Here is a 13,811-nt window from a genome sequence, read left to right on the forward strand (position 1 = left end):
GTTGGATTGCCAAGTATTTCATTATACTTATTTTGTGGAGGGCTTATTTCAATTTTAACAACTTTAAAAATGATATCTGAAGTTGTTAGAAACCTAGAGTTGTTAGAAACCTAGAGTAATCATTTCGACACTATTGTAATATTTATCACAACTTCTGCATTCTGTAATAAATCACCTGGGAAAACAATGTGAAAATAGAGAAGTCGTGAATGAACAAGAAGCCTACTTTCTCAACTATGTTAAATGTATGACAACATTAATAATCCGAACATTCTGGTGATTTTTCACTAGCTTAAACCCTGCAGAAATGATTCCCGAAGAGGGCTTGCTCGATGCATTAAGTTGAAAAATTGACTTTTTTCCGACTATATGCAGTTCCAGACCACTGTGCGGCGCGAAGAAGCATTTATTTTTCTCAGCACTTTTATTCACTTCAATAGAAGCATGATTTAATTTACCGCACGTGTCTGCTGAGCTGCTGTTGGCCGAACAGAGCTGACAGTGCGGAACTATCACCCCGGCACAAGGGAGGGACACCACAGACAGGCGAACGGTTGCAAACGGCCCGAGTTTGGTGCCCTGAGTCACGAAACAAGGTCACATATCACGTGATTCCGTGTGGGTTTTCTCCGTTTGCGACGACGAAACAAGCGCAGAAAAAAAAACTGTTGGCAGTGTGCTACCGTTAGGTAGGAAAAGTACATACAAAACGGGTGTGATGTGTTTTACGCGGGTGTTACGTACCTCCTAAATGAAAACGATGTTATGGTTGAGTACCTGTTGAGCGCCGCCGCATTTGTGATCTAGCCGAATTCCTAAGCAATCGTAGACAATGCCAAGATATGAACCAAGAATAGATCAAATTATTTTATTTTGATAAAAAAAAACAACTCTTAATACAAAGATCAATTTTCAACACGTGTCTGCTCCGTTTACTGCAATTCTCGCAAACAGTTAGAATGGCGAAGCAGAAACGAAGTAAGACGTCAATAGAACCACTTTCAAACTATCGACATTGTCGTCACTGACGCTACCACTACCACCACCATCAGCAGTGAACCAAGAAACCGAAAACGGGGTGCGCGGTAACACGGAAATCGCGATCTCTTGTGCCACGTTCTTTGTTTGGTACGCTTTGATTTATTGATCCGCTTGGTTCGTGATCGCGCGGCTTGCCTGCAGGCTTGCGCCACCACCCATTTCTTGTCCACATAGCAGCTCGAACATAAAAAAACGCTGATCGGGTGAATCGATTCACGCGAGAGATTCTGCGGCTAGGGGAAACCCAGGGGTACCCTTTTTACGCTCCTTCTATGGGTAGTAGCAGCAGCAGCCAGTTTATTTCTCGCTCGTTAAACCGGTGCTAATAGGCTTGTTCGCGACTGGATTCAAAGTGCTGGCGCACTTTGTCTATGTGCTGTCTAGTGTGCCGTTAAAGCTATCGCCGCGTGTCGCTAAGTCAAGGTCCAAACTAAAAGTGCGTGACATTCGTCCGCCAGTGAGCGGCAGAATTCCGTTATAATTGAATCCATATCTGCGATACTGTTGCGTACCTTGTTGTGGTGACAGAGGCCGGTCGATCGGAAAACGACATTGAACGATCAGCGGTTTGATGTTCAAGGGTTCCGATCTAAACTTATTCTGAACAAATCGAACACTAGTAAACACAGGTTTTGCCCTTAAGCTCTAACTGGAAAAAAAATGAAAGATTAGAGCTTTTTAACTATTCCCACCATGTATTTTGGTGCCCCTAACCTTTTTGGAGACTTATACCGAAAACATCGTAAAATGTCCATTTTCAAATGCTTATAATCCAGTCAGTTTTCAACGGAATTCCTTCATGAAAGTTGTGGATAATCGTGATTTTGGGATGCTAACTATTGAAAAATATACAGCCTTTTTTGAATGCAAATTTCGATCAATGAGAGCTGAAAACAAGGCCAAATACCAGCCAATATGGGTATATTGGGAACTAGTATGGTATCCAGGGGCTGGGACTCGTTCCCAGATACTATTTTGAATCTGATCCAAAAATGGCCGAACACCGCCCAACGTGGGTATTTCCAAAACCAGAATGATACTCAGAAACCGCAAATTACCTAAAGACACCATTTGGATGTTCAAAAGGGTAACTTCCGGTTTCCAGAAAACTGTCAAAAATGGCTGAATACCACCTGATGTGGGTATTTATGGAACCGCGATGATGCCCAGAGGTAGAAAACCAATTCCGAACGTCATTTTGAAATCCAAGATGATGACTTTCGGAATCCAGAGAACAGCTCCAATATGGGTATTTCCGTAATCGAAATTATAAACATAGGCCAAAAGTAAACTACATTACCATTTGTAAATCCAATATTGTGACTTCCGGTTTCTTGAAAACAGTGAGATAAGAGTAGGGAGGGAATTTTACTGTCATTAACAGGTTTCAGACCACCATTAACCCTATTAGAGTGAACCTATTCTCTAGTCGGTTGCAAAAAAACATTGATATCATTGGCTGTTGTAATTCTACGTTAACCTTGCGGTTCTTTTTCATACACAACCTCTTCAACTTTTTTTTATTCTGATGATTTTTCATTTGGTAATTTGTGTAAATTTTTCTAATGAAACAATAGAACATTTTTATTTCAAACATTTGCTTTATCCGCCATTACTAATTTTATTTTTCGCGTACCCACTGGAGGCTTTTACGTACCTGCAGGGGTACGCGTACCCTTGGTTAAGAACCGCTGCGACTAGGGGATCCAAAATTCACAGGAGTGGTTAAAAAGCTAAATACCTTTATAGGGAAATTATTTAGAGCTTTAGGGCAACATTTTTTTTACTATTGTAGACCAGTGTTATTAAGTCTGTAAACATCCTGAAATATAACGATTGATACGAAGCTACGCGTCTATTGTATGTTACTTATCGAGTTGAGCATATAAGGCTTCCAAAGTTTTCTGCGCTTCATTATCCAGCACATCGACCAACCTCTTGCTTCCAAATATAAGCCAGGAAATCTTTGTTAAGCTCCTAACCAGATAAACAAACAGCGTGCAATGGAGATATTAAAATAAACTAAAATAGTTCACAGTTGTTTTTTTTTTGTTCACACGGCCTCAAATTTTTCTACTACATAGTTATTCTGTTTCTATCTATACATATAAAAATGGAGTTCTGTCTATCTGTCTACCTGTCAGTTTGATCCATTTAGACTTGGTAACTACTGAACCGATCGACATGAAAATTTGTATGTATGGGTTTTCGGGGCCGGGGAAGATTTTTATGATAGTTTGAGACCCCTCCCTCTTCCAGAAAGCAGGGCCCCTATACAAATGAAACACAAATTTTTGCATAACTCGAGAACTATTCGAGCAAATGAAGCCAAACTTGACACGTTGATGTATTAGGAAGCAAGAAATATTTCTGTGGTAATTTGACACCCCTCCCTGCTCTGGAAGGGAGGGCTCTCATACAAGCGAAACACAAATATCTGTGTAACTCGAGAATTATTCAGACAAATAGAACTGAATTTGGTGTGTGGTGGTTCACGGGAGTAAGAAATATTTATGTGGTAGTTCGACACCCCTTTCTTTCCTAGAAAGTGGGGTTCCCATGCAAATAAAACATAAATTTCTGCACTAATTTCTGCACAGAACTAATTTTGGCATAAGAAGATTTTTGAGGGCGAAAAATACTTTCATGATGGTTCGACACTCCTTCCTTTCCAGAAAGGGAGGGGTACCATACATATGAAACACAAATTTCTGTACAACTCGAGAACTAATCGAGCAAATGGAACCAAATTCGACATGTGAAGGCTTTTTGGGGTTAAAAATGTTTCTATGATGGTTTGATACCCTACCCTACTTCGGCAAGAGGGCTGGAATACAGGCAAAAGTGACCATATACCACCCATGATGATATTCAGAAGCCAGCAATCGAACATAGGCACAATCCTGAATTTCAAAATGGCGACTTCCGGTTTCTGGAAAACAGCTAAAAGCGACCAAAATAAACAAAATGAAGCTTTATACTGAAGTCGTTTTATGCGTTTTTTGTAAGCGTTTTTTTTTTCACTTCCTTCTTCAGAAGAGGACAGTTCTTTAGCTTGGTTTTCAAGTTGATTTCCCAAATTCAAAGTCCCGAATATTCAAGATTTTTTCCTGATTTTTATCGTGATTCTACACGCAAAAGTTCAAGCTTGCATCATCCGATGTGTCCTCTCAAAATGCACATTAAATGCTCTGGCTTTTACACAAAAAATGTATTAAAAGGATAACAGAACAGTTGCGTAATGAATACATTTACAGAGATTGAAATCAGAATATGTATAATACACACAAAATCGTAGTGTACGGTAGACTTCGGTTCTGGGCAATCGATCAGTTTTGGGGCGCTCAAAAAACCGCTGGTTACTTTCGTGAGTCGGTGCGTATCAACAGCTCGTGCATCCCTAATCATCGTCAGCAACCGAAACAGCCTCCAGCGAGCCTCGTTGCAACAGAACTTACTGACGCTGGTGCCAGTAACGAGGAACCGAATGCATATGAATAAAACCAGAATCGTCGTTAAATGCAAAATGTTTGAAACAAATCCAATGTCTTTTTAAATGTTATTGATTCGATGATGTTTTTGAATGACCGGATTCATGATAGTGAATCGATCAATTCATATTTGCGTTAACCCTAATCAGTACCAAAATCATCAGTATTGATTACTGCTTGCACTGCTTCAACGACAGCAGCATTCTGGAAAATATTACCAATACCAATACGAATCATCATGGCAATACTAGCGCCGGTTAATACTTCAAAAGTGTCTTGATATTGAGCCGTCCAATACATTGAACATTCGCTAGAGCACCAAATGCGTTATGAACAACACACATCCGTTGTACTGGTTCTGCAACAGTACAGAAATTGCTCTAAAACACGCAATATTGATGTGGTTACGCACAGTCCAACTTTTGCGTGTACTCTTTAGTCTTTTTCAAAACTATTCAGCTCACATTACATTTGTTGTTAAGGTTTTCGCGCTTTTCAAACTTTAATTCGTTTTGCACGCGGATTTCAGCTCAACAATCGACTAGTATTCGCCACCACCCGCTCTCTGCTGCTCCAGAAAGAACCCTGCGCTTTGCCGGTCGATGCGTGTGGTGCAGCAAAAACCAAGCAAACATGAAATCATCGCCTGCTGCGCTGCTTGCTACTGGTCGATTTGGTTCCCAGTTCATCATCCTTCTACTACAATGATCGCATGATCAATGAAGACTAGATTGTTGGATGCTAACTTTTATATATGACTAATGACAGTTATACTTCCGGTGGGCATGTCGTTGTGCACTAGAGCGAACAAAGTAACAACAGCAACTACAAATCGTTCACAAAGTCGAATCGAGTGATTTGTTTTCAATCCAACGAGATATCAATGACTAAAATCAGTTCAGTGACAACAAAGTAATAAGCATTTGAAATCTTTCATTCTGTCCGATTTCACTCCATTACCGATTTTTTGGAATGCCACCCTACTAAAGTAAAACGTCAGAAAAAATGGGCGGAACGAAGTAAATCATTCAACGAATAGAACGTTAAGCCATAAACAAATAAAAGCAACATTTCGTTGCATGAAGGTGAATAAGATTAATAAAAGTGTGTCCAATAAATCTTTTTCTATAATCTCAACTTTTTAACTATTATCACAGTGAGATCATAAGAATAATGATATGTGTTCAATTAAAAATGTTGAAGGGTAAATAAAAACATGAGGCTGTGCGAAATTTTGCGGAATTCCGAGGTTTCCGAAATTAAACGAAATTTTTCTCGAAATTCTTCAAAAAATTATTAAAATTTATGAATTTCAGGTCATTTTTTTCGTTGGTTCGTATATCAAAAGAAGGTTTAGAGTTATTTAGAGTCTACCTAAGCGAAAAATTTTTAAGAAAATTCCGAAATTTAGGAAAAATATAGTAAGCCCTAGATTTTTTTAAATTTTTTAGGACCTGATGCTTAGAAGCAACTCCAGACCTAAATTAGATCTTATAACAACAGAAAAATTGGTTGAGAAATCATAAGTTGACAATTTCGATAAATTCCGTTAAATTTCGAGAAACTCGAAATTTCGTGAAATTTGCATTTTTTGCAAAAACCTGAACCTGAAGCTTCTGGCGGAATTCGGAATAGAGCAGTTCATGCCCTGATGGGTTTTCTGAGTCAAGCTGTGACACAAATCAACCCTATTGTGAACTGTTGGAAAGCATGATGTACACATGTTATGCGACGTTTTTCACGGGACCATTTGATGGCTGGAACTTGTCGTTTAGAATCAATAGGAACTATCTGAAAATCAGCAGATAAATTCACAAAGGCACTCGAAGCTGAACGATTATGTGGATACGGACATGAGGCATATGAACGCGATATTCAGTTGAAATGCAACCTATACATTTGTAAAGTGAATTCACGACTACTGCCGGTATTGGAAACTTAAACAATTACATTGTTCCAGATTTTACCTATCAGTATCGACAAAACCATACTGTTTTAAAAAAGTCTTAAGACCAATTCCAAATTCTTGATCAACCGTAACTGCGGAATTACGATGATGTGAAGGTAATGTAAGCATAACCAAAAAATCAGCAGATACTAAATTTAATCTGTTTTGAAAGACTATATAATATATTTTCAAGTTATCTGATTGATCTATGCGTTTAGGCCTTGTTCAATTTCTGTCATTCACCTAACCAACGATTTATCAACCTTTGACAAAGCGGACAAACGAAACAAAGTCCGAGGCTAAGATAGAAGACATTGATGCTACGTTTGGTTGATTTTGGTTGTCAGTCGTGATACATATGTTTAACACCTTAGCACGTTCGGCTAGTCAAAAGGAAGATTTTCAGGTTTAATTTCAGCAAATTAACACAACCGCTGCTCGTGACTTAAAATATACACACTTTGCATACTTCAGTTTTGCATGGTGCGAAACGACGCTTCCTGTTGAGTCATACTGTGAAGCTCAAATTTCTAGACATTTGTTTGGAAGAGAAGGATAACTCTCAGTTGTCCATTTTAGGCGACTGTAGCGAAGTTATTTCATTTATTCATTCTCATATAAAACTGCACGTGTTTCAGTGTTGTGTTTTCCAAAAATCTCACAACCTGAAGAAAAGCCTGCAGTTCAACTATGACATACACATTCGAAAAAATATAATATAATATAATATAAAAATATTATAAAAAATATAATAGATAACTGAGCTGTTTAACCATCCGCCATCCAACCGCTGCAATCCGATCCGGTCCGGTTCAACGTCCGATTCTATCGAATCGCGCAAACAAGTCACGCTTACTCACACTGTTCTGCACCGTTGTTTAGGTTTTTTTTCTTGTTTTCAACAATCGGTGCAAGTTTTACTGATAAGGAACACCCCCACACGTACAGCGTCGCCTGATTCCATCGTCGCCACCAGCCCGCGATTCAGTTCAGGGATGAAAATTTGCCTACGTGACCGTGGCCGATTCGCGGACTTACTTCGCGGGGGACGTCCTGCTGGGCAGGGTAACGGCACGCCACAGCGCAGTGTAAGATAACGAGAAGGAGAATACGAGCCGGTGTTTTGTCGGTTATTTCTGCACAACCCCGTCCGTCGTTGCTGTGTGTCCACACCTTTTCGCTCGGTTGTCGCTCGGCTTTGTCTTGTCAACGCTGCTGTAAAGTTTCATTTGCTAGCCGTTCGGTAGACAATCGTCCGTTGTCAAGTGGATACGCATTAATGCGGACGAGTGCTTTTCCACTTCCTTGTTTAACTTTCCCAGCTGATGGTGAATCGCGCGAGGTGGGAATGGGCAATATTTACGTTTGATAAGTGAACGAAAATCCCAGACTACTTAGGTAACTTTGGAGAATGAAGCGTTAGCGTTATTTTTCGAAAGTTTTGCGTGAGCCTATCTTCGGTTTGACTGATTCCATTTTTTTCATTACTACACACTTAGCAAATAAATCTATCAATAGCTTTCCGTTGTTGCCGCGATTACTCATTGCATTATTCAGAGCCACGATTACCGGTATTTACGTATCATGGGTACTTTACCTATCGGACAGATACCAAGCGGGCGAACAGCATGACAACAAGTCCGGCCGCGAACCAATGATAATAAAGCGTGGATTATCATTTTTCACAGGAATAGCTTTTTTTAGGAATGAACGTTTCTTAATACGCTGTCTACAATTTTAGTGTTAAGTGTCAATGTTTTTTTAAGTTCTAGTATGATTGAAGCGAACTTTTTTTGCATTTGTTGTGCCTATTCTTTTCTGTTTTTGTAACCTTTGTGCGTCTCCATTCTTTTCTTGAAAGCCGATGGAAGCGCATGGTTATTTTCAATATAAGCTGGCACAGTTTTTCATTCCACACTACCCAAGGGAAAATTTTTTATTCACTTAAACTTTTCGACAGTAATTTAAAATTAAAAAAAATCCTCTTCAGTAAGAAATTCGCAGTTCAAAGAAGCTCTGATTCATAATCTGATTTTTTTTTGTTTTATACACTTCTTACTCGGACTTAACTTACTTGACGTTTCGTAAATGTTTTAGTGTTTTTTTTTTCTCTAGATTATATTTTTCCTAATTGCCTGAAATAATACACAGTGAATTTAGAATGTTCTTCAGTAGTGATATCGATATATTGATGGAAATCAGGATTGACGGACATTTTTTGCTAATCACACGACCACTTCAATCTCGGAATATCACCGGAAGTCTTACAACTAACAATCGGTGATTGTGATGTAAAAGTTAGTGTCAAGTGTGTCATAACTTGCTGAGACGATCTCTGAACACGTTCAATGGAGGATTTTATATGAAATGTCGAAATTTTCCAATTTCTAGTCCGATGAAAACGATCTAGTTATTGGCGGGAAGTGATCAGAGCACACCTGGTAAACCTGACTCGCCAAGTTGGCATTTTCGCCCGCATTATTCATCCGCGATTCAAACATCGACCCTGCGCCAGAGCCAGATCGGCCAGTGCGACGGCAGCTCAATGTACGGAAAGATGCTGGGGATAAACCCCGTCCGTTTTGCGAGCACTTATAATTGTATCATTGAACTCACACGGTTCGCGAGATGCAAGCACGGCACGGGTCCATCGGCACTAAGCCTGGCAACTGTAAACTGTTTTTATTTGCCTCAATGAAATGTTACACCGACTGACTGGTTGGTGTGGAACAATGTATGTGATAGAGTGAGTCAGAGTCCGACGGGATTCTAATGATACTTGCTTTGCTATTGCTGGTACGAGTCAAACTAGTCGCACAATTTCCTAAACTGGTTGAGCTAAAATTTGATAGCCAAGCTTGCTTATTTTGGGGTTTCGGTCGTTGTATATTAAAATGAAGAAATAAATTAAGTTTGAAATACCAATCAGCGTTCGGATTCGTAACAGCACACGAAGGATGACGCGTTTGCGAAGCCAAACAAGACACAAGCGACAAGTTGTTTTCGTTGAGTGGACTTCGAGGCTCGGGTTGAACTCGATTGTCCAGTTACTGTGCAACCGATTTGTACTGTTATCAGTCCAGTCGGACTGCTTCACACATGTAAATGTTTATTTTGCTCGCAGACATTGTCAGTTTTGAATATTTCATCCTGTGCTTGAGTTAAATAAACTGAGATTACGTTCAGATTACTTAGAAAAGTGTATGTGTTTCCGTCATTGCATTTCGAAATTGACAGTTTTCCTGCGTATATTCCCAAAATGAAAAATTTATCGATTGCACGGGTTAGCATGGATTAGTGTTGCACTACACTTGCGAAGAACAAAAAACCACCCTAAACTTGTACACATTTCCTGTTTCCTTTTTCTCATTCGCTCACTCACCCATCCCGTAAATGTCAACCAGTTGAATTCCACTCGTCGATCCCGTGATATTAATTCCACCCAGAACAGTTTAGCACTCGTGTCCGCGCATCCACCGGTAAATGATAGTCGGTGTAGCGAGCGAATGCGGTGCATTGTTTTGCGGTAATATCGTCTGGGGACGACGGTGCAATTGACAGCAGTGCGGCAGCTTCGAACGTCGCAGGAGTTCAGCGGCAAAACCTATCACGATTCTACGCGGTGAACACGTTTTATCCGCAAGTACTTCATTCGAGGAATGTGAAGTGGCAAACTTGCCAAACAGGTAGGTGTGTATATATTAATAATGTTCCTGCCAGCGACATGTTGGGATGCCGTGCTGTCACCGCAAATAGAATACAAAAATTGTCTCACATACAACAAGTACTTTCTCAACAACAAGTAAACAAAAATGTGCAGACGGAGATTAGCCTACGCAATCACCCCGGCATAGTTGAGGGCGATTAGCGCGAATCACATCTAATTAGCGTGTTGGTTGTAATAACATCTTCTTGAATGTAACAGAACTAGCAAATACCCGGCCCGCGTTGCTGTCGACATCAAAACCGTTACTAGAAAATGCAAGGTTTCCCAAAAGTAAATATTTAAGCTTTTAACCGCTCCTAAGAATTTTGGTGCCCCTATAACCGCCTTGAAGGTGCATCAAATCTAGAGACTTCAATGAAGTTTTCCTGTAAGCATACGGAGAAACGACGAACGGTTAAAGAGCTATAATCTTCGATTATTTTCAATTAGTGCTTTACGGCGGTTTCCTTTTTTGTTTCTGTCCTAAACTGATATCTGTTGTCTCCCGGTGGCTGGATGCCCAGAGACTGTAAAGTATGATGAAGTAAAATGAAGATCGCACTCCCAACCTCGGTGGATCAGCACCTATTCACTAGGACTGACTTCTTCCTATGATGCTAGTGGATGAAACAGAGGATTCTTCGGTCTGAAAATTTATTGCTTTTTCCTCTTTAGTAAAAAAATATGTATTAATCTAGTGAGTTGTTTTTAAATATTTAAAAGTCAATCTTTCTTCTTTCTTTTCAATCGAAATGAGACATAAATCCTTCCCGTACTTCTACGTGCACATTTTCACGGCAATCGATTCAATAGCTTCGACTCTATAGGGAACAGGCAGATAGACATTCACTTTTATTTACATAAAAATAAACTGACGATAGAAGCTACATAAACGACATAAATAAAATAAACCAGCGACTGTAGAAAAAAAATTAATCTGAGCTAAACGGCATTCAGCTCTAGAAGTAAACAATATCACACACTGATATCACTTTGAGACGTACGAATTAGCGACCTTGCTAGAGGTTAACATTTGGGGAACGTTCTTCTATTCTGCTAAGAAGAAGCACCATGTTTTGTGCACAAGAAGTGATGTTAGCGCGGCTTACCTTTCATATTTAACAGGATGCGCCGCATGACTGTTGGGTGTCTCCCAATAGCCTTCCATGATGGTTGATTGTTCCGTGGTCCAATCTGCTTGGTAAGCTTTCGTGTAATAACCTGCCGTCACTCCCTCGTATCACCGATAACCTTCTGTATGTGACCGAAACGCTTGGCTGAGACGCTGTCCCAGGTATTTAGACACTTGCCGTTTTGTCTACACAGTTCCAGACACGGCTGACGGACTAGTAGGAAAGTTCAGAATACAACCGAGACGAGGTACAACAAATGGATACCGCAGAGACTTGCGTATCTCTAGGAGCTCACTCACTCTCCAGCGGTGTGTGGTTATCCACTGCGACAATCTTTCTCTATGTCAGCACTTTACGTTTTCTATTCCCGCTACTTCAGACAGCACTGAAACACATTGCCGCACATGTGACTCAACAACACTCAGGTGGTCGGTAACACTAGCACTTTCAAGCTGAGCCGGCTTTTGCACCCCAGAGCTACACTCGCGATAGCTTCGCACGGTATCTGCTGCAACCGGAACGCAGTGCTGTCCGATCGAGGATTATATAAAGATTCGCAATCAGACGGACAAAAACGCTTCCACAGGTAACCGGTTGGCCTGCCAGTTTACGGCTTTCTTTCGCTCAGTATGGCTTTGCGTTGGAGTTAAGGAAGTCTAGAACAGACCCTAGCACTGATGTGGTATGGAACAAAGTAAGTATGGAATGGAAACCGGCTGGGCTCTGTGCGAGCGTTTCAAATTCATCCAGTTGACGTTGGATGTTTACTAAAACATTCGGTTGGGTGTGTACTCAATTGATCCGTGCCCGTGTATCTGCGCCGTTGGCCGTTTCCTCCTCCGCTGCTGCCGCTACAGACTGTATAATGTACCAAACCGAACAATAGTGTGTGTATCTTGGTTTTCGGAAGAAAAGTCTCACGCGTTTCTTGTTGTCAAGAAGAATCGAATTTTTCTTGCTTGCTAATTTACACATGTAATTAACTGTTTGGGAAAATTCGAGCGAACAAATAATTTCGGGTTTTAAAACAGATTGCCGTAAGACTTTCAGTTCTTTTCGTCGCTGTTTTGTTCTTTGCAGATTAGCCGGATTGATACTGCACGGAACTCTATGATTCACACGTCACAATTATTTTATTATATATTTCACACTCGAGTTTACGAAAAATTTATACATGTGGAAATCGTAGGCCGTGAGGCAGGAACACGTTTTTCGGGCGAAAATATGCCTCGCCAACTATGACTCACGCGGCACACCTGTCACACGTGAAGCGCACACTTTCCGCTTTTGCTAGCCGGCTTTCTAGCGGCTACGAAACCCTATTATGTGTGTCGGGAAAATGTCGTATCGATTTCTTCTCAGACAGCACACTGACGGCACTCGGTGTCAACACACAAAAAAAAATCACTACTTTCCACACACCCTGACCAGCTTTTTCAATTTTCCCAAAATAACTCTTCGGCCCTATGAGCTCATACGCTCACTATTTGCCTGTTTTTCGTCACACACTAGCAGAAGCTTTTTTCTGCTGATTGAAACTTTATCACCCACTAGCAACTGGCGACACACGAAATCGATTCCTCCAAAAACTGAACAACTGACTGTTTAGTAACCGTATGAAAAGCGCAAGTAACTACTGATAGAGTAAGGTCTACAACGTTCGATTGGCTCTGACTGACTGACCGAGAGAAATTGGCTCCCGCGAGTGTCATTGCTGAAATACCATCACCAACACTAGCGCATCGAGTGGCACCACACAACGCGCTACGATAGCTGAGCTGAAGCTCGCTTGGCTTGTATAAATAACTTGTTGAGAACCCAACGAGAAGAGAGTCGATTTCATATGGAATGTATACGTGCACGAGAGGTAAAACGTGCGCGTGGTTGAACTTACTCGTTCATTGATAAGTGCATAGTATTACAGGCGAACTGATGCCGTCACGTGGTGGTCTTTCGTCTACAATCCCTGCCCGACTGGAAGAGCTTCCACCCGAAGGAGAAAAAGTTCAGCTTCACAATGCAAAACAATGATGGCCTGCCACTAGGGTGGTCGGTATTACCGACTTTTTGAAAAACCGGTATTTCGGTATTCATAAAAATAAAAACCGGTAAAACCGGTAAAAAACCGGTATTTTTATTTTTTTTTCGGATTAATACAAACCAGTGGTGACTCGTGGACTTTGAACCTACTTTTCCAACCACAAAATTCTTAAAATCATATCTTGGGGAAGTAATGATGATTGTCCGCGAAACAACGCAAGTCATTCTCTCTGTACTATTTAAAAATAAAACTGAAAAATAATCAAAGATATAGGGTGTCGAACGTCTCCGGCAGTGGTTTGCTGCCGCAGTTTTATGGAAAAACCTGCCGAAGTAAAACTGCCGAAGACGTTACCTACACTAATTTGGATTTGAAATTTATTTTTTGCTTAGCGTCTCAGGTTGCATCTGCATCTATGTATGGACGTGTCGCTGCATAATTATGTTTTTGC

General features: G+C 40.6%; 1 protein-coding gene across 1 annotated transcript in view; it reads right to left on the reverse strand.

Moving 5' to 3' along the window:
* Positions 1 to 13,024, reverse strand: part of LOC129720491 (transcription factor cwo) — a 54,193-nt gene extending 41,169 nt beyond the window's left edge. The window contains exon 1 of the mRNA XM_055671975.1: positions 11,296 to 13,024. Coding sequence (XP_055527950.1) covers positions 11,296 to 11,354 — 59 coding nt within the window. The 5' untranslated portion in view covers positions 11,355 to 13,024. The remainder of the gene's footprint in view (positions 1 to 11,295) is intronic.
* Positions 13,025 to 13,811: the final 787 nt, after the last annotated feature.

The sequence above is a fragment of the Wyeomyia smithii genome, chromosome 1 (genome assembly GCF_029784165.1).
Source record: "Wyeomyia smithii strain HCP4-BCI-WySm-NY-G18 chromosome 1, ASM2978416v1, whole genome shotgun sequence".
NCBI classification, from domain to species: Eukaryota; Metazoa; Arthropoda; class Insecta; order Diptera; family Culicidae; genus Wyeomyia; species Wyeomyia smithii.